At 40.5% G+C, this 26,505-nt stretch overlaps 1 protein-coding gene across 2 annotated transcripts in view; it reads left to right on the forward strand.

Moving 5' to 3' along the window:
* Positions 1–26,304, forward strand: part of BAIAP2 (BAR/IMD domain containing adaptor protein 2) — a 178,682-nt gene extending 152,378 nt beyond the window's left edge. Inside the window, exons 10-15 of one of the 2 annotated variants that reach the window (XM_070934710.1) lie at positions 1,271–1,472; positions 5,515–5,583; positions 6,657–6,807; positions 7,991–8,089; positions 10,387–10,421; positions 26,142–26,304. In XM_070934710.1, coding sequence (XP_070790811.1) covers positions 1,271–1,472; positions 5,515–5,583; positions 6,657–6,807; positions 7,991–8,089; positions 10,387–10,421; positions 26,142–26,211 — 626 coding nt within the window. In that variant the 3' untranslated portion in view covers positions 26,212–26,304. The remainder of the gene's footprint in view (positions 1–1,270; positions 1,473–5,514; positions 5,584–6,656; positions 6,808–7,990; positions 8,090–10,386; positions 10,422–26,141) is intronic. The other variant, XM_070934709.1, reaches the window with a different exon arrangement.
* The last annotated feature ends 201 nt before the right edge of the window (positions 26,305–26,505 follow it).

The raw sequence follows: 26,505 nt of genomic DNA on the forward strand, positions 1-26,505 counted from the left end.
ACCACCTACTGAGATTATATGAGCCCCGATACTACGGCTGCATTGCTTGGTTCCAGCAAGAAACGAAGTACTCATTGCATGGAACATGATGAGGTTATTGTACTGTGTTACTATTTATTTGTTGAATTTATATAGCTACGCATCTCACGCCTCTGACTCTGGTTGGCATACACAATTAAAACACAGCTAAATAATCAGCATAATTCAAGCATAACCATTAAAAGAACCATAATAACAAAAATACAATTTTCATTGCTTCCTTTTATGCCATAATTAAGGTAAAGGTAAAGGTTCCCCTCGCACATATGTGCTAGTCATTCCCGACTCTAGGGGGCGGTGCTCATCTCCATTTCAAAGTCAGAGAGCCAGCGCTGTCCGAAGACATCTCCGTGGTCATGTGGCTGGCATGACTAAATGCCAAAGGCGCATGGAACACTGTTACCTTCCCACCAAAAGTGGTCCCTATTTTTCTACTTGCATTTTTTACGTGCTTTCAAACTGCTAAGTTGGCAGAAGCTGGGACAAGTAATGGGAGCTCACCCTGTTACGTGGTACTAGGTATTCGAACCACTGAATTGCTGACCTTACGATCGACAAGCTCAGTGTCTTAGCCACTGAGCCACCACGTCCCTCATATGCCATAATTATGATTATTAATAATTCTACATAATGCACAGGTATCTAGCACTAGGTAATGTTTGTTTTAAAAAGTAGGTTGCTCAGTACATCGTATCTGTGTGGGTGTTTTATCAGGAAATTTGGTATTTTCTTTTGCGTTACAAATTTATTGACATTTATGATCAAGAGATAAATGTTTTAGATGATGATGATTTTAACTATCTTTTAGTCACAATTGTGAAGTGAATCACCGCAGTTATTTGGTGAATCATGTCATTAAATGATTCCGGATTCCCCACTGATTTTGCTTTTCGGAAGCTGTCAGGGAAATGGCAGTCACATGACTCTGAGATAGTGCAAACGTCCTAAATATATGCTGGTTGCCAGCACCTGAATTTTAAACATGTGAATGTGAGAGTCATAACTGTGAGGACCAGTTGTAAGTCACAGCGCTGTTGTGATTTCAAACCATTACTAAATGAATGGTTGCAAGTCGAGGATTACCTGTAAATCTGCAATCTGCAATCTTTTATTTTAAAAAAAAATTGACAAACTTTCTCCAGTAACTGAAGTATTAGCACAGTAGTAAAGTAACAGAAAAAAAGGTTTATTTATCGAAAAGAGTGGACTCAATCTCTGTCTTGTCTTTCAGCTGAAAACAAGACACTTCCCCGTTCCAGCTCCATGGCGGCAGGACTAGAAAAAAATGGCCGAACAAGAGTGCGAGCCATTTTCTCTCATGCTGCTGGGGACAACAGCACCCTTCTGAGCTTCAAGGAAGGAGACCTTATTACGTTGCTAGTGCCTGAGGCCCGAGATGGCTGGCATTATGGAGAGAGTGAAAAGACCAAATTGTGAGTATGCTTGTCAGTGTGTGGGCCTCAGAATTGGTTTTTCTTTGCTTCTGATGATATTAAGGTGTTTTCTTCAGGATTCAATTGCTTTCTTAGCACAGTGGTGGGCATAATCAATGTTATGGACTGTAACTTAACTTTTAAACCTCTCAGAGCCCCGGAAGGGTAGTGACAATTGCCTGTTCTGAGCCATCCTCAGACACCCAAAGCCATGCTTCCTTTTGTCCCCAAGGTTCAGGGGTACAATTTGGGTATGCTGGGGTGCTGTAGGTAGAGCAAAGTGTGGGCTGTCTCATGTGTGATCCTCTTCGTCGTTTTGGTCTTTTCCCCAGTGTGACATTGCTACAGAAATTGCAACCACAGTTCCAGCATTTTGCATCTGTGTTAAAAAGTAAATGCAAAATCAAAGAAAGAGAGGAGACAAACACCGCAAGTCAATATTTTACATTAGGGAACTCTGATGAGCTTTGAGCCTAAGACAAATTATTATTCTTTATGCTTAAAACGTAGCGTGACTTTCCAATGAACTTTTTTCCTTACCCTGATTTGGAAATCTTTGCTCTGGTAGCCAAAACCGAAGTTGATGTGCCAAGAAGTGGAATGTATAATAAACAGTTCTGCCCTCAACAACACAGCTCCCACGCTGGGGAATGCCAGAAAAAAAATGAAGAGGGAGGGCAGAAATTGTAGGCTTTTAATTCCTGGAGAGTCTGTAGTGTAACTAGGAATAAAAGCTGTCGCTGGGGTGGATCCCTCCAGCAGGTTTGCTTTGGCATAATAGGTTTGCTTAGGATTAGGGCAAAAAAAAAAGTCTTCCTTGGCAACAGTTGTGTAGGTAAGCTGTTTCATAGATACTGAATATTTATCTTTTTTTTTCTTCTCTCCTTCCCCACATTTCAGTATTTAAAGCTCTAAATCTGGAGCTTCGGTCTTTTTTCCATTTTTCACTAAATATAGCCGTACCTTTACTCCTTTGTCCATGCAATTTGTGACTGGCTTAACAACAAATGCCAGTTGCCAAGCAAATGGTTGTCATATTTAGCAGAACCAGATTAGGAAGCCTTAGTCAGGGTGGAAGTCTGCTGATCTGGTCATTGGTTTTTTTAGCCCAAGCGTCCAATGTCCATGGGGTGACCCGGAAAGCTGGCAGGGTGTGAAAGTAGCTGGCTGGTAAGATTGTGCACAATAAATTTGGACAGCAAGAAAATCTTGCTTCACAAAGTAAAAGAACAGATGGCAGTAAGACACCTGTGGCCATTTGGGGAAACTGCCACACATATTAGCAGCTTTCCTTTAAAAGATCCAGGATTAAATCATTCTAGATACAGGTAGTCCTCAACATACGACTTCAATCGAGCCCAACATTTCTGTTGCTATACGAGACAGTGAGTTTGGTTAAGTGAGTTTTGCCCGATTTTACAATCTTTTTTGCCACAGTCGTTAAGTGAAGCATGGCAGTTGTTAAGTTACTAACACGGTTGTAAAGTGAATCTGGCTTCCCCACCCATTTGCTTGTCAGAAAGTCGCAAAAGCGGATCACATGCCCCCTGGACACTGCAACCATCATAAACATGAGTGAGTTGCCAAGCATCTGAATTTTGATCACGTGACCATGAGGAATGCTACAAAGGTCGTAAATGTGAAAAACGGTCATAAGTCACTTTTTCAGTGCCATTGTAACTTCAAGTGGTCACTAAACGCAAGTCGAGGACTACCTGTACTCAAATACTGCCTTCTGTTCTAATGTCCCCTTCTTATTGTAACACGCATGCTGAATATGCCTCCAGCTCTTTTTGGCATCTAATCCTGTTGCATATTGCCAAAGCCACTCTGCTGAAGTTCACTGGCAAACCATCAACATTCGGTAATGTGACATTTTGAACATTTTTAAAGCAATTGACAGGTGGAGTATATGTTCAGTTCCTTATAAATCTGTCTGAAGACACTTCTACATCGCTAATGCTTTCACTCCCTAAATTCTCAGTTGCGATCATACTTCTTGGCTGCCATGAAGCTTGCTGGCGCTTTTGCCCAGCTGGCCAGTGGGAGGGGAGTTCAAAAATGTTCATCTGGTGTCTTATTCCCCACAGCCTCCCTCCTTGCCTTTGCTTCCCTACATTTGTTTTCTGGCAAGAAAAAAAAAAAAAGCAAAGTTACTGCACTGAAGCAGCAAAGCTGTCACGTTGGCAGGGTGGGGAAGGATAGCAAGGTGTAATGGCTCCCTGCCTTTGGGAGGAGTGGGAGGAATCCAAGGAACTGGAAGGCAAGATGAGGCAAGAATTCCCCCATGAATGAAGGGGAATATACGTGTCCGAGGATAATGTTGCAGGATTCAATCTGGGTCGGTCACTGGGACCAGAGGTTTTGTCTTCTGAGTTTTCAGACTCAGTCTGGAGCCCATCTTCAGGAAATGTCTCTCCAACCTAGGCAGAGAAATTCCTTGGAGATGGGCTCCAGTGCAAGTCTGAAAGCTTGGATTGGATCCTGCAAGAATTCCCACCACTGGGAAGTGACTATCTTCTGAAAGAGCAGCTGATCTGGGAGTAAATTGGGAGTAAATCACCTGCCAAAGACCTTCCATGAGTGACAGAGTCAAAGGCACAGAGAGAAGCAGCACTGGTGCAGTTGATGCATATGGAAGGGGACATATTTCTAAAAAGCTGTCCACAGTTCCCTACGTTTTGAAAGAAGTGGCCAAACAATTCATCCCCAGGCCTCCCTTACATCATCACCATTCTTCCTGGAGTTGCTGGAGATAAAAACAATTATAGGAAGAAAGGATGACCTCAACCATACTACTGCCTCGTAAACTTTGTCATGTCATAGAATGGAGAGTAGTAAATAACCTAGTAAGCATTTTGAAGTGACAATTTCTTTATTGGGTTGTTGTTGTTTTTTTTAATCTTTCTTTCAACTGGAGGATATTTAATTTATTCAAGACTAGGATTAAAAATTAAGAGGCATTTTGGATTCTTCCCATAGAAAATGGAATACACGGGGAAAGCTTTGTGGGTACTCAACAGCTAGTTCAATGAGTAGGGCTTTTGAATAGTACAGATATGAGATGAAATATACAGCTGGAGGAAGTGGCATGTCCACAAGAGCACTGTGGCTTCCCAGGGAGAAGGCAGCACGTTCCAGAGAGGGGCCTAAAACAAGAGATTGCACAGGGGAGGGGAAGGGGAGGCAGTTAGGTAGGAAGCGTTTCAGGTGTACCCTGGATAAACACCAGGGTATAGCTATTAGGTTAGAAGGTTATAGCTTTAGTCTGGCAAGATTCGGTCTATAATTGAAAATAATATATAATGCTTTATTATAAAGCCTTATTAAGACCACCCTTAGAATACTGCATCTAGTTTTGGTCTCCATATTATAAATAAGATGTAGAAACTCTGGAAAGAGTACAGAAAAGAGTAACAAAGATAATTAGGGAGCTGTAGACTAAAACATATGAAAAACAGTTGCAGGAATTGGGTTTATCTAGTCTAGTGAAAAGAAGGGCTGAGAATGACATGACAACAATTTTTCAATATTAGAGGGGTTGCCATGAAGAAGAGCGGGTCAAACTATTTTCCAAAGCACCAGAAGGCAAAACAAGAAACAATGGATGGAAACTAATCAAGGAGAGAAGCAACCTAGAACTAAGAAGATATTTCCTAACAAGTAACCAGATGAAACAAATAAAGAACTGGACTTCACTGGGTCTCACTGTGTCTAGGGCTGATGAGAGAGTATCTATTGTGCCTTTCTTTCTCTGACACATTCTGTTTTCTGTTTCTGCTGTCAATAGTCCAAACTGAGGTTATACTGTAATGGGAACACAGAGAAGATTGGTTCATTTTGACTGCATAGCTAAGCTTTGAGGCTTATACGTCCTGGAGATTACTACGCTGTATTGAGAGAAGTGGCCTATAGGCATCTCTACTTTGGCTACAGAATACTGAAATTCTAATGGCTTAATATTCCTTCTTCAGTATCCCCTTCACTGAATGGGGGAAAAAAACATGGATCTTTTTCTCTTTTTTTTCTACTTGTGTTATAGGAGAGGCTGGTTTCCTTTCTCCTACACACGTGTGTTGGACAGTGATGGGAGCGATAGATTACATATGAGGTAAGAAAGTGTTTTTTCATGAATGCAGTGCAATCATCTGACATTTGAATAATGTTTATACTCAAACAGACAAGCCCTGTGTTTATTTAGCCAGAAGCGGGATCTGTCCTGCATTGCCCTCTTCTGGCTTATCTTTCATTAGGAATTTTATTAGACTGGCTTCATGTTTCTCAAACTAAGATTTCAGGCTCTGCTGTGAAAATGTACATGGGGCCTCTTTGCGTGGGTGTATACATTTGTCCATGTATTTGTACATACAGAGATACAAAATCCATGTATTTGTACATACAGAGATACATAAGCCCTTCATGGCTTAGGCCCGGGGTACTTGCAGGACCATCTCCAGCCGTTCTCCCATCGTCCTGTGCGCTCTCACAGAGTCGGCCTCCTCAGGGTGCCGTCGGCCAAACAATGTCGGCTGATGACCCCCAGGGGGAGGGCGTTCTCTGTGGGAGCCCCGACCCTCTGGAATGGATTGCCCACTGAGCTCAGGACAGCCCCCGACCTTCTTTCCTTCCGTCGCGAGCTGAAGACGTGGCTCTTCCGCCAATTAAACTGATCCGTTTGGGGGTACACTGGTATAATTTTAAATCGTTTTTAATTGGGTTACTGATTTTAATTTGGTATTGTATTGTGATTTGTATTGAAGTTGTCATTTTGTAAGCCGCCTTGAGTCCCTAGGGAGAAAGGCGGCATATAAATCGCAATAAATAAATAAATAAATAAATAAATAAATAAATAAATATATGTGTGTATACGCATGCATGTATGATCTGGGGCAAGCCAGTGTGAATATATTGGGTGGAAAAAGTCCTACAACAGTGTTTCATGTGGTAAACATAATGAACGCATATGGCCCCGGATGGAAAGGCTTCCAGGCCTTGGTGGTGACAGGAGGAGGATGTTCCCTTAGTGATTCTGAGTAGGTTCCCATAGAGAAAGACATGTGGGAGGAAGAGAATCTGAAGAATCCTAATTTTGTCTGCGTGCAAGGAATGAGGCTTATAAAGTGTACTCTGTTTGCAAAATTCTGCCACAGAGGAGATGCTGACTAAATGTGTTTATGTCTTCAGCCAGGGGAAAAGCAGTAGTACAGGCAACCTGTTGGACAAAGATGATATCCCCCCTCCCGACTACAGCATGTCCTCCCGAACTTTCCAAGCACCAAATGTCAGCACTTTCAAACAGAGGCCGTACAGCGTGGCGGCGCCAGCATTCCCCCAGGTGAGACACCTTTTCAACTCAGAGGAGAGGGGGCCTAACCATTGTGAGTGAATACACCAATCAGGAGGGACTCTACCAGAGGTAGATTCTAAGGCTCCTTCAGTGGAGAGGGAAGGTGGATTTTCAGAGAACCAATTCAGATAACCCATTCTGCGGGTATCAGTGGTACATGTCTTCTACTTTTGGTTGGGTATGGTTTAAATCTTTATTTGTACTAAACTTTTGAAATGGTCGTTGACCATCAAAAAATGGCTTAAATCAAATGGCTGCATGGGTTGGTGAGAATGAAATGGGTTTTAGATCATTTAAATATAGCTGCTCTGATTACGAAGAATAAAGGAGGAATTGGCACTGCAACTTTTTCTACAGCTGGTACAGCGAAACGAGAGGGTTCTAGCTGAGTATTAATAAAGCGTATTTTAACTGTGATTTGGGTAACAAGCCATAGAAGTCTGGTTCACGGACTACTAAGCCATAAACGTGGCTCAGACCAATGTCTGAGTAAAGCTAGTCCATGTGAACTGTGGTTTGAATGGAACAAACTTCAGATTAGCCCACCGATGGACTACCGGCTCTTGTTTTCAACTAAGCCAACTTGCAATATCCGTCTGAACTCATTATTTTCCCCTGTAGGATAGGGAAGCCTTGTGATGAGATGCTTGATTCTGTGAAATGTTCTTTGGGCAATGAGCAACAAGATTTCCAAACCCACCCAACTCCTTATTGTTAGACTTTATATCTATTTGAATTGGTCGGATCCTTGTGGTACTATTTCTTAATAATGCCATTAGTATAACCCTGATAACTCTGTTGCCTCCCTCTAATTGTTTGGAAAATTCTTCTGCAATGTTGAAAGCTAGAACAGGAAGTGAGTAAGCCACTTCCTTTGATGTAGCAATTATTCTGCCTTCTTTGTGCTAAATCTGCAAAGTTATCTTCCACACGCAACCCAACAATCAAATGACATTACTGTTGCCATTATGTTTTGAAGCTGATTACCAGAAGGAAACTTGATACGGTGTGTACATTGTGGGTAGGTAGGAGGCTGCCTTGCTAAAAGTAGATCTGGTTGCACCATTGCTGAAGTGAACCTTCCTAAAAATTTCTGCTTCGTAACACAGGTATTCGTACAAGCAGGTGAGGCTTATCTTGCCAACAGGTTGCTTGTATTCATTATTTATAGGAGTACCTTATGCCCTACGGTTGTGCAATTAATGAATATTCCCGTGGCCTCTTCCCAGTGTCACCTGCCTCCTACCAGCCTTATTCTAGGTCAACAGCCGTAAGTCCCAAGAACGCAATGTTTCCATTGGGGTTTCAAAAGCCTGTTTTCTGCCTCAAGCATCTTTGTGGCTTACCTAACACGTGTATCCTGGCTCCCCATCTTCCTCATTCGCAAGAAGCCAGTGAGATGAAAGGCTTATTAAAAAACAAATGTAAACAGTTGTCAAAAAAGCAATATAGTATGGGTAGAGGTAAAGAATTAACTGATTGGCAAATTAGTGATGGGTAAGGCAGAAAGACTGGCAGGAAAGGGCAATGTAAATACCCAACTGGTAACATATGGCTGTTCTACCTGTATCTAGCTGCAGAATTCAATGGCTTTTAGGCCAACAATGCTTATTTTTCCCCCATCCCCTCTCCCTTGGACCTTCCATGTGGTGTCTCTAGAGGTTTGAGAAGATTAACACCAGCTAATGGGTGGATGGAGACAAGGAAAATAAGCTGAAGGACACAGAAACAGAATGTACACATTAGTAGGCAAAGAAGGATGGGTGGGTGGGAGGTAAATCACTTTGAATTTAATTTTGTTGGAAAACCACATTAAAATGTTTATCTCCTATCAAGGGTAGCAAACTGAGAAGAATGGTACCAGCCCAAGAATACTTAGCATTAGAATGAAGGCACTATTTTTGGCTGTAAAGAGGTTACACTACCAGAGACTTTCTAAGCATAAGAGTCCATACTTTTCTTGGGGTCTTTAGAATTCAGTATCTTTGTCAGAGTGTGCTGTGAAGAGATAAGTTACAGAATAATAGTGGCTTTGGCTAGAAAGACGTTGGATTTCTTTAATGGCGAGCTTTGATGCTCAAGTCAGGGATTTTCATTCAGAAGCCCCTTTTTCTCTGGCTAGACACATGTCAGAGCCAAGGATCACAGCAAAAGAAGAATGTGACTTATCGTTAATACACACATATACCAATTAAGAGGCTACCATGGTACTTTTTGAATATATTTGAGTATAGTCCTTCCATTTCAACTACAGGCTGCCTGAACAGCTGACATCTGATCTAACGTTTTATATTTTTGTTTAGAATATTTATTCCCGTAATCAGGTGAAAACTGATTACAAGTACTGTAGTTGAGCCAAATATCTTCATAGGTCTGAACAGGAGTAAGGGTATATTAGTTCAGGCTGGCGGAAAATCCCTAGAACTATCCAAGATTATGATTCCTTTTAGAAATCAAGAATCGGGAACTGGTGGCATTTTTGATATTACTTGATCTTCAGTTCCCCAACATTTTCATCACTGGATGATGCTGGCTGTGACTGATAGGAGTTGTAGGTCAGCCATGTTCAAAGACTCACAATTTAGTATGGGTAGTACTCGACTTACAACCATTTATTTAGTGACCATTCAAAGTTACAACGACACTGAAAAAAGTGACTTATGACCAGTTTTCCAAATTACAACCGTTGCAGCTTCCCCATGGTCACATGATCAAAAGTTGGCAATTGGCATGTATTTGTGACCGTTGCAGTGTCCCGAGGTCATTTGATCATCTTTTGCGACAAGCAAAGTCAATAGGAAAGCCAGATTTGCTTAGCAACCACGTTACTAACTTAACAACTTAACCACTGTGGCAAGAAAGGTCTTAACATGGGGCAAAACTCATTTAACAACTGTTTTGCTTAGCAGCAGAAATTTTGGGCTCAGTTGTGGTCATATGTCAAGGACTACCTATACTCTGTCATACAACATAGTAGGACTCAAATATGTTTCACTCCATCTATAGTAGCTGTATGATTAGACTTCACCAAAAAAGGGAAAAATAAGCACTTTTATTATTTTTTTTTCTTCTCTTCCCTGGATGCATCAGAGAGCAGCAATGAAAATAGCAGGCTGCATTTCATTGTGCATGGCTGCTTTGACTTCATCTGCTCTACCTCTCTCTGAAGAGAAGATGACATGCAAAAGAGATGGAGGATACAGCTTTCCTCCATCAGGAACTGAAATGCTATCAAGCTGTATTCACCACAGAGCGTTTTTGCAACGTGCATATAGCATTTTTCACAATCCCTTTTTAGCATCCTTGCACTGCATGTCTTTATGTTGGAGACTATTTTTAATCTCGCAGATCTGCCATAAAAGATCACCCTCTGGTGAAATGAACATAATTTTTTTTTTTTTTTGGCCAATGTCTTTTGTCGTACTTTTGAGACCAAGTACTTTGACTATGCCTTGGGAGGCTGTTGGGACAAGGCAGATGCATAACTTCCATTGCTATATTTGTGGCAAATGCATTATGGTTCCATAGCTGATATACCCCCCCCCCCTTTGGTTTTTTTTTCTGCAGGGACTGGATGACTATGGGGCAAGACCCTCAAGCAGGTAAGATACTTCATTTTCAAATCCATTATGAATCTACAGAGTTCATTTCAATATGAGAAGCTAAAGTTTGGGCAAAATTTTAAAAGTGACATCGAATGCAATTTCTGGTGGTTTCACTGACATGCCCTATATAGCGTCCTGAAAATTATACAGAAGTTGAATTTTTTTTTTTTTTTACTCTCCTTAGTCTAGCATGCAGCTCTGCAATTTTTGCCATTAAAGTCCAACCTCCCAGGTCCAATCTTGGTTTAGCTTTCCAGATTGGTCACACAGCCTAACAGAAGCTTGAATGAAAGAAATTCCCAGAGAACCACATGTTTTTAAAGCATGCAGGAACTGTGAGTCCAGGGGCCAAATCCCCTGGGGTTTTTTTTTGAGCAAGGCATGGCATAATTGCTTGTATTTTTGAATGGATTTGGCTCTGGCTCTTCACAAAAAGGATATAAATTACACTGAGGATCTTCACCTTTATTATTATTTTTTTTTCTTGAATTGAAATGTTCTCACACATATATAGCCCGCATGATTTTTCCCTTTCAAGCCAGTATTATGCAAAAATGCAGAAAATGTTTATGCACCTTGCTCAGACTCATTTGAGTGGGCTGTATAACAATGCTGCAAATAAATAACAAGGAATATCTCATTATACTTTTCTATCCTTGTGGCATGACTTCTGCTATATCTATACCCCACTTCATACATTCATTCTTTAAACTTCTCACCTCTTTTTTGAAGGTTCTTGCATTCAACCACAACTTCCTTGGTGTTCTTCCTGTTAACCCATTCACTCTTCCTTTGTTTTATAAATTTTATTCATTATTTCAACTCATTTCTTTCCTGCTGGTCACCTTTTTGTAGGTGGTTCACATTTATGTTCATATGTTTTTGATCCTATCTCTTCTTGTTTTTCCAAAATAACTATACTCATTGCATTCGATTGACTTTTATGTTTTTCCTGACATTCCCAACTCTTACTTCCATATAACTAAGTAGGGAAAAGGACATTTTCCTCATCCATTTTCTCATCTTTAATAAACATTCTGCCAAGATGCACAAATTCATCTACTTTTCTTGGTGTGTGTGTGTGTGTTGTTATTTATGAATTAATTGAATTCATTCACTCCATCTTCCATGTCAAACAAAATTACATTGATCTTTGATACATTAATTCTCAGACTTGTATACCTGAGGGGTCCTTGCTGTTCTCTGAGCTTGGTTGTTCCCTTCCAGATGTTTCATTACCTGAACTGGGGAACATCATCAGTGTTAGTGATGATGTTACCCAGACTAGCACTAATGATGATATTACCTAGTTTGGGTAATGAAACGACTGCCAGAAAACAACCAAGCTCAGAGGGTACCAAAGGACCCTTCATTTCAACCATGAACTACAAATATTTTCCTTTATTGGTACTTGTATGCTTGTGGCATCATATAATGTGTTTCAGTTCACTAGCATATAATTTGGCTCCTTAGCCAACAGCATAGCATCTTCTGCAAATCTAGGATGTGCCCACATTTTCAATCAGCACGTCTTCAAATGTCACCATAAGCATCTGTCTTTCTCATTGTCATGAACTGGGCAAAATGGTGCGGTCATAGGGCAACAGTTATTGAACCCAGGCACCTCAAATGGGCTAATGTATAGAATGCCAGGATTAGTTACTCCCTTGGGAATGAAATTTGGGAAAGGTGTAGTCACTTCAGAGCAGTTGTGCTGCTGCAACTTTAGCACCACTTCACTGCCACACTCGGCCGCAGTCACATGATCTTCATTTCCAACGCTTCCTGACAGCTTCCCACAAGTCAGTGGAGAGGCCAGCAGGAAAACTTGCAGGTTGCTCAGTTTAAGTCTCCCCCACACCTACAACCTTCCCAGCCCCTCTGTGTTTGTGCCACTATGACCATCTGCACATCCTTATGTTCCTTTCCTGACTTCTGCTGCATTCCTGTGTGTCCGCCCCAATCCACATGGCACCTCTCGCTCACCTCCATGTTCCCTTCCCAACATGCACCACACCCCTGCACACCCAACCTGTGCACCTCCTGCACAATCCCACATGCCCTCCCTAATCCACACCATTCCTCTTCCACACTCCTGTATTCACTCTCCTATCTGGCAACAGCCGCTTACCTGCCTTCTAATCCTGGACTTGCAAGTCCCTGCCAGTTTGCCCACATACTTTCTCCCTGGAAAGCTTCCCACAAGCAAAGCAAATGAGGAAGCTGGCAGGAATTCTAGGAGGAAAGGAGGGAGGGAGGGAAGAAAGATAAAAGAAATCATTCTTGGTTTTTTGCCCACCTATAGTTATTCTGTTTCTCTATTTAGGTAAGGAAATATCTCTGAAACAATGACTCAATGGGTGACAGAATGTCTAGTTACTTATATATTTATTCATAAATACATTAAACAATTAAGGACACAGCATGCATCCATGACTTACTCCCTACTAAATGTTGAACCATTCATTAATTATTTTACTTACACTACTGGAGGCTCCTTTTCACCCACTTCCAAAACAATTTTGATTCCCGTCAAAATTACTTTGCATTTTCTCCGTTACATTTTTTTCCTTGCTCTCTTCTTTGTAATCATCCTTTTTTTTTCTCTGTACATTGTACGATATCAGTTTCTCTACATTTTTTTGCAGCGGTCATTTTTGTTTGCATTTTTTTCTCATGCCCAGACCTCTTGCACATCATCATTCCATAAAGTATCCTTTTTCATTCTTCCTGTTAGTCAGCCTTAAAAGGAAGATGAGCTTTATTGAATGCCACTGTGTTAATTACCGCAGAGTTTCCCCTGCTGTGTGCAGTGACAGGAAAATATGACTATTCTTTACGTCGCATTGCAACTCATGCAGGGCTGTAGGCATTCTCAACAGACATGGTTGGTGGATTGAATTAACTGAAGGTGCACCACACAACATGTCTCCGTTTTCTGCAGTGCATTCATGAGTCATTTGTTCACTGGGACACAACTTGAGTTTTAAATGCAATATTCCCAGTTAAACAGACTATGAGTTTTTTTGAAGCAGGAATGAATAGTAGATTCCACATTTGGCTCTTCTTGCATCTCTAGTTACATATTTGTTAGACTACACTTTTTTTTCCTGTGGCCTTCAAACTGAGACACGGTGATGGAAATGCCCCTTACAAAACCAGGAATGAATGCAGAATCCACATCCAAGCAATTAGATGTCACAGAGCAGCAACCTAATCTTCTTTTCCTTTTGTTTTCTGAGTATGGCAACCACTTCTAATGTAGTGGGTTCTGCTACTAGATGGACCCCAAGAGAAGCTGCCCTTTCTGAGCGGCAATGAAGCTGCAAATAGTCTACTCATTGCTCCCTGCCCACCCTCTCTCTACCCTTGCTCCCTAATTCCAGTATCAATGAATTGCAGCTTACTTATTTGGTGCTCCTCCATCTATTCTTGGTTATTATATCTCTGTCTCTCTCTCTCTTTCTGGTGAAGTGAGTTTGGGCCGAATTGTGTGCTTTTTCTTTCTGTTCCACAGCGGCAGTGGCACGTTGGTATCTACAGTGTGAGAGAAGGAATCTTGACTAGAAATGGCAGCTGCTGCTTGGAAGACTTCCTTGTTTTGCTTCTCTATCCCCTTCATTTCCTTCTTTCTACTGAGATGCACATTTTCCTTCCTGCCTGTCCTCTTTTCAAAGCAACAGTGCCAGCTCCTCCTCTCATCCCTGGGACCCTGAGGACCACTCTTTGAGGAACTCTAGGAGCTGCTCCTTCCCCATCCCCTGGTATTTACAACCATCCATTTTGAAGCAGAAAAACATCCAAATAAGGAATGTTAGTTTTCACAGCCACTATTGGATGCAATTGAGATAAACTAGATAAAGAGGCTGCATCTCCCCCCCACACACACACCTCTCTTTCTTTTATAAATTATTTTACTTTTCTTATTGCATTCTTTCTTTTCAGAGAGGTTCATGCAAGGTGCACATTTATAGCAAAATAAGTGCAAGATTCCCAACCTCTTTTTTTTTTTAAACCAACAATCTGGAAACAAAATATGCATGGCATATGGTGTACGTACTGTTACTTCAACTATCCTTTTTTGCAACTTTCATCACAAAATCAGTTCTCTGTGTCAAAAGAAAAGGGCATTGGGCTGCTCGGGTATTACTGTGTTGGTTTTGGCAAGTATTGGACTGTTAAACTGAGCACCAACCCAGTCTCCATTTTGTAAAGTATTTTGTTTTATATATATGACAGACACAAGCATATTATATTATTATTCTATTCTATTATGATATATATTTTGTAGGAAGGTATTTGTTACCTCACAGTTATGCTGAAAAGAGCAGTGGAGTAAAAGGGAGGGGAAAGGCCTCTTCTATTGTATTATGCAGATTGCCAGATCAATCCAAAGACTTTCTCTTTATAAAACTGGAGGGGTTTTTTTTGTCTTCTTGGTAGAGAGGGAGGGCCAAACTGCCTATTATTTTGAAGTTCCAGTTCTGAACATGGAGATTCTTTTTTTCTTTTTGCTGAAATTTCAGCCACGTTCCTTTACTTAAAAAAAAAAAGCCTTCAGTCTTCTTTATGTGTCTTAACTAATTTCAGGGGCAAACAAAGTAGGATTGAAACTAATGGCTACTGACTGGGACTGCAAATTCCAGGAGGTCAGACACATGAGCTATGCTAAAGACTGAAGGCTTTCAGCTACAGGGTTTCAACAGGGTTTCCCAACCTTAGAAACTTTATGACGTGTGGACTTCAACTCCCAGAATTCTCCAGCCAGCAGCAGCTGGGGAATTTGGGGAGTTGAAGTCCACACGTCATAAAGTTTCCAAGGTTGGGAAACCATGGGTTACAGTTTACAGTGTGAAGCTGTATTCTTGTAATGACCCAAGGGTGACTGCAGGATATGGTCCAAAAAAGTCAAGATGGTGACCCACAATGGTGCAATCAAAACTCCACCTGTGTTTTATATAACGCACATTTAAAAAGAGGCCAGGCTTTGACTATACTGTCTTAACTACCATATTGACTTTTTTTTTTAACCACACTTGCCGATGCCCTTGTGTGATGCCAATGTGAGTTAAGTAAAAAACAGTCAAAATATTTGATCTGTATCGGAAGCAGCTGGCAATATTATCTTGACTAATTGTATATATGAAAGTTCTATCTCTACATATATAACAAAGCTTTTGTTTTATATAATAGACTTGGGGCATATGTAGTAAGATCCTCATTGTCATAGCTTTGCTCAAACAACGTTTACATCAAGGATACTCTGTAGAATACAGACAAAAAAACAAAGCAGAAAATGCACAAGTACTGTGTGAACACTGTAAAAGTGCTGGTGGGGAGGGGAATTGTGTTCTTCTTTTCTTTTTTCTTTTTTTTTTAAAAAAAAGCTAAGAAGCAAAAACAAAAAAAAATACCCAACAAAAACAAAATCAAGCTGAAAAGAAATGTGCCCTGTACTATGATATTTGAATAAAAGTTTTACTTCCTCCATTGAGTTGGGCTTGGGTAATTTTCTTCAAATTTTTTAAAGGTCTATTTATTTAGCTGACTTTATCCTTGGCAGGTTATACACTCACACTTAGATTGTTTAGAGTCATGGTGGCGCAGTGTTTAGAATGCCATATTGCAAGCTAACTCTGCCCACAGTCTGGAGTTTAATCCTGACAGGGCTCAAGGTTGACTCAACCTTCCATCCTTCTGAGGTCAGTAAAATGAGGACCCAGTCTGTTGGCGGCAATATGCTGACTCTATAAACCACTTAGAAAGGGCTATAAAGCACTATGAAGTGGTATATAAGTCTAAGTGCTATGAGCTGAAGAAGTTTCTTGGATGAGAAGCGAAACGTCTTCAAAGAAAAAACCGAAAGTCCAGTTGCCTCTTGAAAAAAAGCATCTTTGGGTCTAAGTGCTATTGTTATTGCTGGCGTATTTGTAATACAAAAGGCTCTTGGCCCAATCCCCATTTTCTCAATTATCCTTTAATGCTCAGTCATCTCTTCATCACGGTGAGAATGCAAGTTACTGTAATTCCGGTTCTACATATTAAAAAGCAAGTCTGAAAAAAAGACTTGCTCAAACCCAGGACAGGAATCTATAAGGTTAACCAGTTGTTCCTGTTCTAATTCTAATCACCAACATCTGGTGGAAGACTCTTTCCAACAAACCCCTTTGGTCAAGAGCTTAGGTATGAAGCTTGTCAGAGTGTTTACCAAAAATCGGATCACTAGAACCTGAGAGTTTGTTGCAGGAGAACCTAGGCCACAGCTAATAATTGTAGTTAAAGGTAAAAGTTGTTAAAGATAAAAAAATTAAACAGTTCTGTTTATAGTTCTCCTAAGCTTTTGGACTGCAACTTCAACAATATCCAGCCTTCAGTCATTCTGACTCTATAATGTAGAGTTTGAAAACTGAGATATTTGGAGGTCAGCCGAGTAGGAAAGTGCAAGAATTATAGCAGAGCGCCTTGAAGATTTCTAAAGATACAATATGTTCAGCTGCATCTGTGTTAACTCAAAATAATATTGGGACAATCTAGCCTTTTATTTTCTTCCCCACTATGTTGCTGTCCATGTGATAATCAAAAATAATCCCACCGCAGCCTGGTTTCACTTTGTGGAGGCTACGTCCAGTTTTCCTCAGGTAGTTAATATGCACGGTTAACCCTAACCCTAACATCATTCCAAACATTTTTTAAAAATTCAAAGTATAGGTAGCCCTCAACTTACAATAAATAGTTCATTTAGTGACTGAACAGCACTGAAAAAAGTGACTTATGATTGTTTTTCCCCACTTACGACCGTTGCCCATGGTCATATGATCAGAATTCAGACATTTGGCATCTGACTCATATTTATGATGGTTGCAGTGTCCCTGGGTCATGTTATCACCTTTTGTGACCTTCTGACAAATAAAATCAATGGGGAAGCCAGTTAACCATGTTACTCTCTTAACAATTGTGGTGATTTACAGCTGTGGCAAGGAAGGTCATAAAATGGGGCAAAATTCACTTTACAAATGTCTCCATTAGCAACAGAAATTTTGGTCATAGGTCAAGGGCTACTTGTAACCTGGAAAGTTACAAAGACCCAGGAAAAAGGTGGCTGCTTTTTGAAAGAATATATCTGAAAAGTTTACATTTGTGGGGAAGTGTGTTAAATATCTTCTCTAGCAAGAAGCCAGGCCATAGTCATCTCTTTTTAAACCTGAGGCAATTGAGAAGAAAACAATTTCCTCCTTCTCTTTGATTCTCTTGCCATTGACTTTGGGGGCAAAGAATTAAATTTGCCAAAGGTGAAAAAAGTGAACTCTCTTTCCTCTTGAGTCCGAACTAACCAATTTTGTTGTTTACATGATGTACAATGACAATAAAGTCTATACTATACTAGCTGACATCTAATCAAGAAACATCTCTCCACTGGATGTTTTGTTTTTAAGGGGCCTGATCAGTGAAGGCTCCACCTTAACCTACCCTTGTCCCCTCTCCATTAGAATGGATTTATACGTGTTTGCCACATACTGGTCTACATACAGCCTCTCTATTTTTCCATTACAGCCCGGATGTTGAAGTGGCCAGGTTTTGAGATGTATCCCTGACTGTGTATACAGTAGTTGTAAGTTTACCGTCTTTTTTTCCACGTGCCCACTGCTCTCCCTCTGCCCCACACTTCACTCCTAAGAATGCTTTGGACTGACTTTTTAAATGCTGGTGCATATGGAACCACAGATGGAGATGGAGGGCATAGAAAACTTAGCCTGGTTGAACAGTTGCAGACAGTCTATTGAAGGGTTCCATTCTCTGCAGATAACTGGTCAGTTCAGAGCATGGCTCAATTTGCTTACAGCACCATGGGTGTTGGGATTTCATCACCTTTCTTTGGCTAATGGAAATGGTTCCTTTTGCTCCTCTGATCTTGGGAGTAAATCTCTCTTTGCAATCCACACTTATATTCACCAACCTTAAAATCCTCCTTTCCTTGGTTCTTCTTTTTTTCCCCCAACCTTTTCTTTTGGCTACATTGCTCCTGGGTTTGAATTTACACTGAGCTTTTAAAATCTGGGCACTGGGGTTTCTGGTTTCCAGCGAGCGTTTTGAAGCTTTTGCGTAATTACTGCAATATTGTTGGGCAAATACACCGGGTTTGGGCTCCTTGGTTTTCTTTCTCTTCCGAGTGGTTCTGTTTGATTTCATGTCTTTTACGCCAGGACTTTGTCCTAGATCTAGGACAATACAGCTGCAGTTGCGGGTGTCTGATTGTGAGAAAAGAGACCTTGTACCTGCAGATTGCCCATTGCCACCTTTGTCAGGGATGGGAATGTAAACTTGGAATTATCAAATGGCTTTTGTGTGTGTTTGTGTGTGTGCCCACATAAAAGCTCCCATTGTATGTGAAGGAATGCAAGAGAGTGCCAACAAGGTAATGAGCCAATTTTTCTTCTAAACTGTTTATGTTTCCAGTCATATATTTTTTTGCCTCATTATTCTTAGGAACAAGTCAGTGTGAGACAAAATAAATAAAATAAAATAAAATAAAATAAAATAAAATAATAAAATAAAATAAAATAAAATAAAATAAAATAAAATAAAATAAAATAAAATAAAATAAAATAATAAAATAAAATAAAATAAAATAAAATAAAATAAAATAAAATAAAATAAAATAAAATAAAATATGCTTTATTTTTAAAAGATGGCCCTTCATCCCTCTGCAATTTTAGCCTTGCGTGGAGGTCACGCTGGCAAACAGCTACTTTTATGCAAGCCCTAGGACAAATGGAAGGAAACGCAGGTTAGGACTAAAGGGTTGCGGGAATAAAGTAGATATGGCTCTCCCTCCCCCATCTTGGCTTCCATCTCTGCTCAGCAGCAATACACTTGTTTTTTTAAAAAATCCTGTCAGGCTCTCACATTTCCCCTCCCTTCCCATTTGCTATTACAAAAATAGTTAACTATTCCTTGGTGAGTCACAGTGTGAACAATTTTCAATACTTTCTCTCTTTGTTCCCTTTCAGCTTCAATAATCTATTTTAGCATCCCTTGTGGGGAGAAGGGGTCACCTTAAGTTCCTGCATTAACTAAGTAGGAAATATTAATTCCCTGTGCTTTAAAAATAGAATAATTAAATTTGCTGCTGTGAACTGAGCAGCCTTTTTTAAAGAGCTGTACCGGTTGCAAATGGGTCCAAAAGAGCAATGATGCTGTACTTCAGGGGTCCCCAACCCCTACTCCATGGACCGGCACTGGTCCTTGGCATGGCAGAAACCAGGCCACACAAGCAAGCGAAGCCCCATCTATGGGATGAAGGCAGCACACAAAACCAGTCTCTCCAGTCCCTGGAAAAACCTCCCTCCACGGAACCAGTCCCTGGTGCCCAAAAGGCTGGGAAGGGGGGTGCCTCTCTACTTATATCTGCACAGCAAGCCCAACTTCTCTTTCTCTCTCACTAAAGAGATGTTGGGCTACTGCTTCTGCAGATCACCTGGGAAGACCCTTATCTTTTTCTTGGCAATAATACGTAAGTAATTTACAATATCATCTTCTAGTATTTTTTTTAAAAAATTTCCCAGTATACAATGGGAAGGTCTCCTGATAGTTTCCTATCCAAATATTAACCTGAGTTGATGATACTTAGCCTCTTTGGAGACCAGCCAAGGCTGGGTAACTGCAGCCAACCTGAATTGGGACGGCATGCAATAAGTTTAGGAATAGCATAAAATGCTATTACAGATCCCTCCAGATTACAGCACACGTCGATTTATCAGCTGTGGCCTCTTTAAAAGAAGTCATGTGAATGATTGTGTGCATACTCCACGTCTGTTTGTTCATATCTTGCAGTTAATATTTAGCCATTGCATTGATGCGTAGAAACATTACATTACATTGCAAAGCAAACCGGGGACCAGTTACTGTGGGATTAGCAAACATTCTCAAAATAACACTTTCTTTTCCTACAAGCATAAGAGGAAATACTTTCTCTTGTCAGTTATCCAGTAGTTCCTAGTTTCTAGAGCTTTTTCCCACAGGTACTTGATTCTGCCGAATGAAAATACTTATTTGGAAATGCTGTCTAGTTTTGTGCAAAGAAAGTACCATTTTGGTCAAATAAATACTTTCAACTGAATCTAAGTTGAACCCAGATCTTAATACAATATTATAAAGTCTTCCTTCAGGCAATGGCTTTCCATGGTTGTTTTATTAATAGATTACTGATCTGGGCATGATTGATGATGTTCTATGACCATTATTTAATCAATTGATTTACACGCCAGCATTTTTTTTTTCATGAGCATCTGGAGAAGGAGGGAAAAGTGGTACCACCTATCTTGGGATGCCCTAAGGCAAACTCCATCCCTTTGGTACTTGCATTGCAGAAGTTGTCTCATGACATCACAAGATGTGATTAGCATTTTGGCATCATAGGGCCCTAGCCAGATGCCAAAATGATAAAGAGGACCCTCTGCTTTTTATTCTAGCAAATAGTGTTAAAAGTTAAAAGGCAAATATAACCAATTTCAAACATAAATTAACATAATATAAACCCGTATTAAAATTGATGCTAAGCTCAATTAACAAATCAAAAACCTGATGAAAGAAATGTATTTTCTAAGTTTTCTAAACCCAGAGGTAATGTGGGAAAAATGGAGCTCCCAATGAAGCATATTTGGTAACCTGGGAGCAACACAACAGGGCCTCTGAGAGCAGCCAAAATTAGAATTGAATCCCTGCTTCTTTTTTTGGCTCCGGGCTCCATTTTCCTTCATTGAGATAAATTTTTATGGGATATAAACTGGTTTTTTTTTTTCTTTTTACATTATCTTTTCATCAGCCAAGAACTACAGGAAACACAGCAGTTAATGGATATGAAGATGTCATCGGAATAAATAGGTTTTTTTTTTTCCTGCATCATGTGTGGAGAGGAGATTTAAGGAATTGTTTTTCCCTTTTTGGTTTCCTACTCAAACCTGGTGGGAAAATCAATTGCTCCTAAATTTGGCAATGTGGTTTTGTGAATTGCAGAGGCACAGAAATGGGACTTGAGGACTTGCATGTGGATTACAGAATACCCAGCCTTGCTTTAGATGCAACAGTGCTAAGCACACTGAGGGCTGCTTCCATTATATCGCTATTTTAGGCATACACTGGAAGGCAGTGAAGAAGACTACCGTCTTTCATAAATAAAGGGCCTCCTTACATTCTTGCACAGGGATTTTTTAAAGGATATGGTGGTTTTCTTAGAATTTCTGCTGATAAGAATCGAACCGTGAAGATGCCACCAGCCAATTTCTCCTGTAATTTAGCTTAGACTTGAACATTTCTCCATTCCACCCAACTCCTTCCCCCATCATAGAGAGTATGTTATTGAGACACCACTGGTAGTCAGTCACGTTGAGTTTGAAATTGAAGATCTGTGTATGAGACGCCTCATTTTTAAGTTCCCTTTAGCACCTGATAAAGGTCAGTTCTTGTGAGAATTAGATGCTTAATCTCCGTACGTCACTTAAACCTAGGAGGAAGCCAGGTCATTTAATTGTTTTCTGTTTCTCTGTTGATGGTTTAGAACAAACAGGCTCAGACTTGGATCATCGTGTACCGGGTGACTTTCCGAACCCAGAAAAGAGCACATATATGGGCTGAATTTTCTCTTTATCTCATGGAATCATGCTTTATGAAAACTTACAAAAAATGTAGGCTGCTTCTTTAGACAGTCTTGGCAAAAAGAAGATGCCTTGCATTCAGAAGAAATATATGAAATGTTTAGGCCAGAAATAGATGGTGGGTTTTTTTTCCCTTTATCAGATAGGCACGCTGAAATTCAAGCGCACACTTAAAGGACTACCATCAAGTGAATGATCTGTTGTGGTGGGTGTGACAAACTGGGAAAGTTCTTGCTTCTTGCTGGATGCGCTATATTATCCTAGTTTACATTTTATGTTGGTCTTTAGAGACATTCTTGGAAATTAGAGATATTATCTTCTTTGCCATCTTCCTACTTAATTTTTAAAATTAAAATTAAGTCAGGGAGTATGGCAGGTACCTGACACTAATACTCCCTGTGCGTATTAGTGCCTACAATTGATTTAAACAAAGATAATGCACTACTGGTTTTAAAATCCTCAATAGCATTAGACAAAGCAATACCCCCTGGCCTTCCAATAAGAAATTGCTCATTTCATGCACCAAGCATCAGTTGCCAGGAATGGGGAAACTAGAGTTTCCAGATGTTTCTGAACTATATCTTCCAGGATCCCAGTTTATTAGGCATGTGAGCAGGACTGCTACGAATTGTAATTCAGCTCCTCACCCTGACTATATAGCTGCTACACTAAGCATCCATTTGCATTCTACATTATGAATCCCCTGAGCTTCTCTTTCCTCTGCAAATAATTGTGGGCCACCTGTTTTCTTTGAACACACAAGCTCCTTTCTGTTGGCTTCAGGTTGATCTTGCTGGGTGGAAAATGCCTTTTGCCTATTTTTATGGCAAACATCTATCCTGCATCTACATGGGATTAAGCCTAATTCAACTCAGTGGAATTTTTTTTAAAGTGGACACATACAGGACAGCACAGACGTTTTTTCTTGTTACGAATATATAAGACCAAAGAAAACCTGACATTCTGTAGACCCCACAAAACAGAGCACAAAATAAAGAAAATCAAATGAAACAATGCTACCACCAAAATAAAATACTTTGATTGTTTTAGGAACATTCCACTCATGCTGTACATCAGGGGTGTGAAACTTGTGGCGTCACGGCGTCGTCACGTGACATATTGTGACTCATGGGCTGCAAGTTTGACAGCCCTGCTGTACATGTAGCTTGTAGCTTTCACAAATAGGGGTACTGTATATATCTTGCCTTGGTGAATGATTCTGAAGAGGGTCCATCTAATGTCCCCAGAAACAGTCTTCAAATCCCTATCACTGAGTTGGCAAATATGGACTGAAAGGAATCCATTAAAAAAAAAATCCCTCCCTTTTTTTTAGGTGCTTTATGCAGTATTCCCACTGCTCGTGTCTTTAGAGAAGAAAATCTGTGTGGCCCAAAAGAGCAGAAATTACAAAGAGGCAAATTGCTTGTGTGTATAGTGCATTGACTACCCCTCGGACAAGCTGTGTCTCTTAAAGAGAAAGTAGGCTGCTTGCTATTTTAAGAGAGAAGACTGTAGGATCTGAAATCTGTTCTCTTTGGCCAAAAGCCAATTAGTCTGGACTGTCTTCAAACACAATTTCTCTGCAGCTGAGCCACACTCTGCAAATTGTTGCTTCTTGGGGAACAGCTGATGCAACACCCCCTCCAGCCACTCTGAGCCAGGAAAGATCAGAAATGGAATCTGTAATTGGCTGGCAGTGTCTCCCCCACATCACTCTGTAACCTCAGCCTGGTTCTAGATTTGTCCATGGTGGAACAGCCTGCCCGCTCTGAGAGTAAAGTAGACTCACAACAGTTACTTTTTAACAAAGATTGGGAGAGCAGCAGCTTGCCCTGAATAGATGCCAGATGTTCTGGAGGAAGCAATGCTTTCTTTGTATGTGGGAGCAATACATACATACATACATACATACATATGTATACGGGAGCAATACGTACGAACGTACATATGTATGTATGTATATATTGCTCCCACATACAAAGAAAGCATTGCTTCCTCCAGAACATTTGGCATCTATTCAGGGCAAGCTATTGATATATATATCAATAACAGGTGACATTTTGCTGGGGTGGTGGGGAGAAGAATAATCTGGTAATAGTTTGATTGCTCAGGAGACCTGGAAATAAATTACAGGTTCCTCCTCCTTTACATGAAGGTTGACCAATTGATAGAAGACCTAGAATTCTAATTGGGAGGTGAAATTCTACTATCATGTGGCTTGAATTTATGGAAGAACAAGCTGGAGCTGCAACAGAATGTGGCTTTCTGGAATAATTTTATGATTGTTCACCCTGCCCCCCCCAAGACTCACTGGCTTGAGATGGGTGGCTATGCTTATTGATTGATTGAAAAAATAAGTAAATAAATTCCTGACTGCAGTCAACCAGCTAAGACTTCTTTCCAGATGAGCCATTCCATTCCTCCTTTCTTCTGCCAGTCAGCCATTATTCCTATCCACTGAGTGTATTCAGTCCTCATGAAGATATGTGGAAATGGAGTTCCAGGATTTTTCTGTTGCTATTGGACATGGAGTGCTTCCACAAATGTCAGAATCCTCTCCACCTCTCCGAAATGTCTCTTCTGGTCATGGGTGATGCTACTTTGGTTGCATATTTATCCACACTCCTCAGTAATTATCAGAAAAACAGTAGATGAGTTTTTCTTACATTGCCCAACTTAAAATAGAAGAGCACTTTTCTTTTTTGAGAAAGGAAGCCATTAAAATAAGATTGACATGATTGAACATGCAATATTTTGATCAGAAGAATTTTTAGTACCAGCCTATGTCTTGAAGGTACGCACACTACGTTCTTTAGCTGTTTTTGTATTTTTGTTCCAAGCTTCATGGGCTGTAAGCTATTTGTGTTTCCTGGATCTGGGGCATGTTGCCACTGGCATGAACATTTCTTCCAAGAGTCTTAGTAGCTGATCATCTAACTAGTTGTAATCTACAGGCAAGCAGATTTTTATAGTCCAGAACCGATAAAAATACCCTGTGACTCTCCTACTCTCCAAGAATGTGGAGCATGACAAGGTGATACCCAAGTTCTCAGTGAAGAAATTCATACTGATTAGAGCCACGGTGGAGATCGTGTGATGAGAGCAACAATCAATGAGGTATGGTCAGGAAACAAAGACAAAAGTCGACCTTCCCCTAAAGGAGAGTTACACTGTCTTCCTGCCAAGATAACTTTTCTGAGAAAGCAGCTTACTTTCTTTGTTTCAATAAGAGGAGGGAACTTTCTGATGTCATGCCCATGGCAACTGTGACCTACGTTCCAATCCCATCACTTGACCTGAAGCCAATGCCTCCTAGCGCGTTTGGCTACAATGCATATTGCTCTAACTTGTTTGGGTTAATGGTGGTTGTAGTCCAACATATTTGTGGGTGAGTGATCAGGGAAGGGTGAAGTGGTCAACATCTATTTACAGCTGTGTGTGTGTGTGTTGCTTTCTGCATGACACAAAGCAGTGTCTATTCATCCATCCATGTCCTGGATAGTCTTCCATGCATTTAAGCTTGGCTGGAGAAAGGAAACATTGAGATAGTTTGTCACTGAAACTTGGCATTTAGGCTAAAGACATTTTCCAGGCAAAGCCATTGTTTAAAGATTCATAGTGTTGCTTGTTTTGTGAAGACATGATGTTTCTTTGGCTGTGGTGGGGACTATGTTTGTAGTTATCTTTGTTTGGTGTTTGCGTCATCCTTGCATTCCACTTCGTTTTGTTGTCCTTGTCAGCCTTGGTACTACAGTGGTTTAAAGCACCCTGTTATTAACACAGCTGCCTGCAATTTACTGCTGGTTCGAATCTCTCCAAGGCTCAAGGTTGACTCAGCCTTCCATCCTTTCTAAGGTAGGTTAAATGAGGACCCAGTTTGTGGGGGCAATAAGCTGACTTTGTATAAATATACAAAAGTATGAAGGCTATTGCTTAACGCACTGTAAGCCGCCCTGAGTCTCCGGAGAAGGGCGGCATATAAATCAAATTAAAAAAAAAAAAAATACAGACCGCTTGTGTCCCGAAACAGTTCTGGCTAAAACTATGCCTTGCTTTCTCTCTACAGGAATCCTTTTGCCAACGTCCAGCTCAAACCAACGGTGACAAATGATCGTTCAGCTCCTCTCATCAGCTGATCCAGAAATGTTGGGTTACGGCGGGTACCTTGCACCTTTTGATTTCACCTTTCACCTGTGTTGTATTTCTGTGAGGTCCTTGTACAGTTTACATGTGTTTCCCTCCAATTCTGTTTTTGGTAGTTAAACGGCATTTAAGTGGCATGCTGGTGTGCTTTTTCCTTTTGCTCATTAGAAATAGAAGAGAAACTTGACCCTTGGAGAACGATGAGTTTTGAAAGGGATGCTACGCTGCTATTTTGGGTGGAGACCTAGATAGACCAGAAAGCAGGCCCTGCCTTCTTTGCTTTTGCA

The sequence above is a fragment of the Pituophis catenifer genome, unplaced genomic scaffold, assembly GCF_029215685.1.
Source record: "Pituophis catenifer annectens isolate HBS135680 unplaced genomic scaffold, rPitCat1.0.hap2 SCAF_2, whole genome shotgun sequence".
Taxonomy (NCBI): Eukaryota; Metazoa; Chordata; class Lepidosauria; order Squamata; family Colubridae; genus Pituophis; species Pituophis catenifer.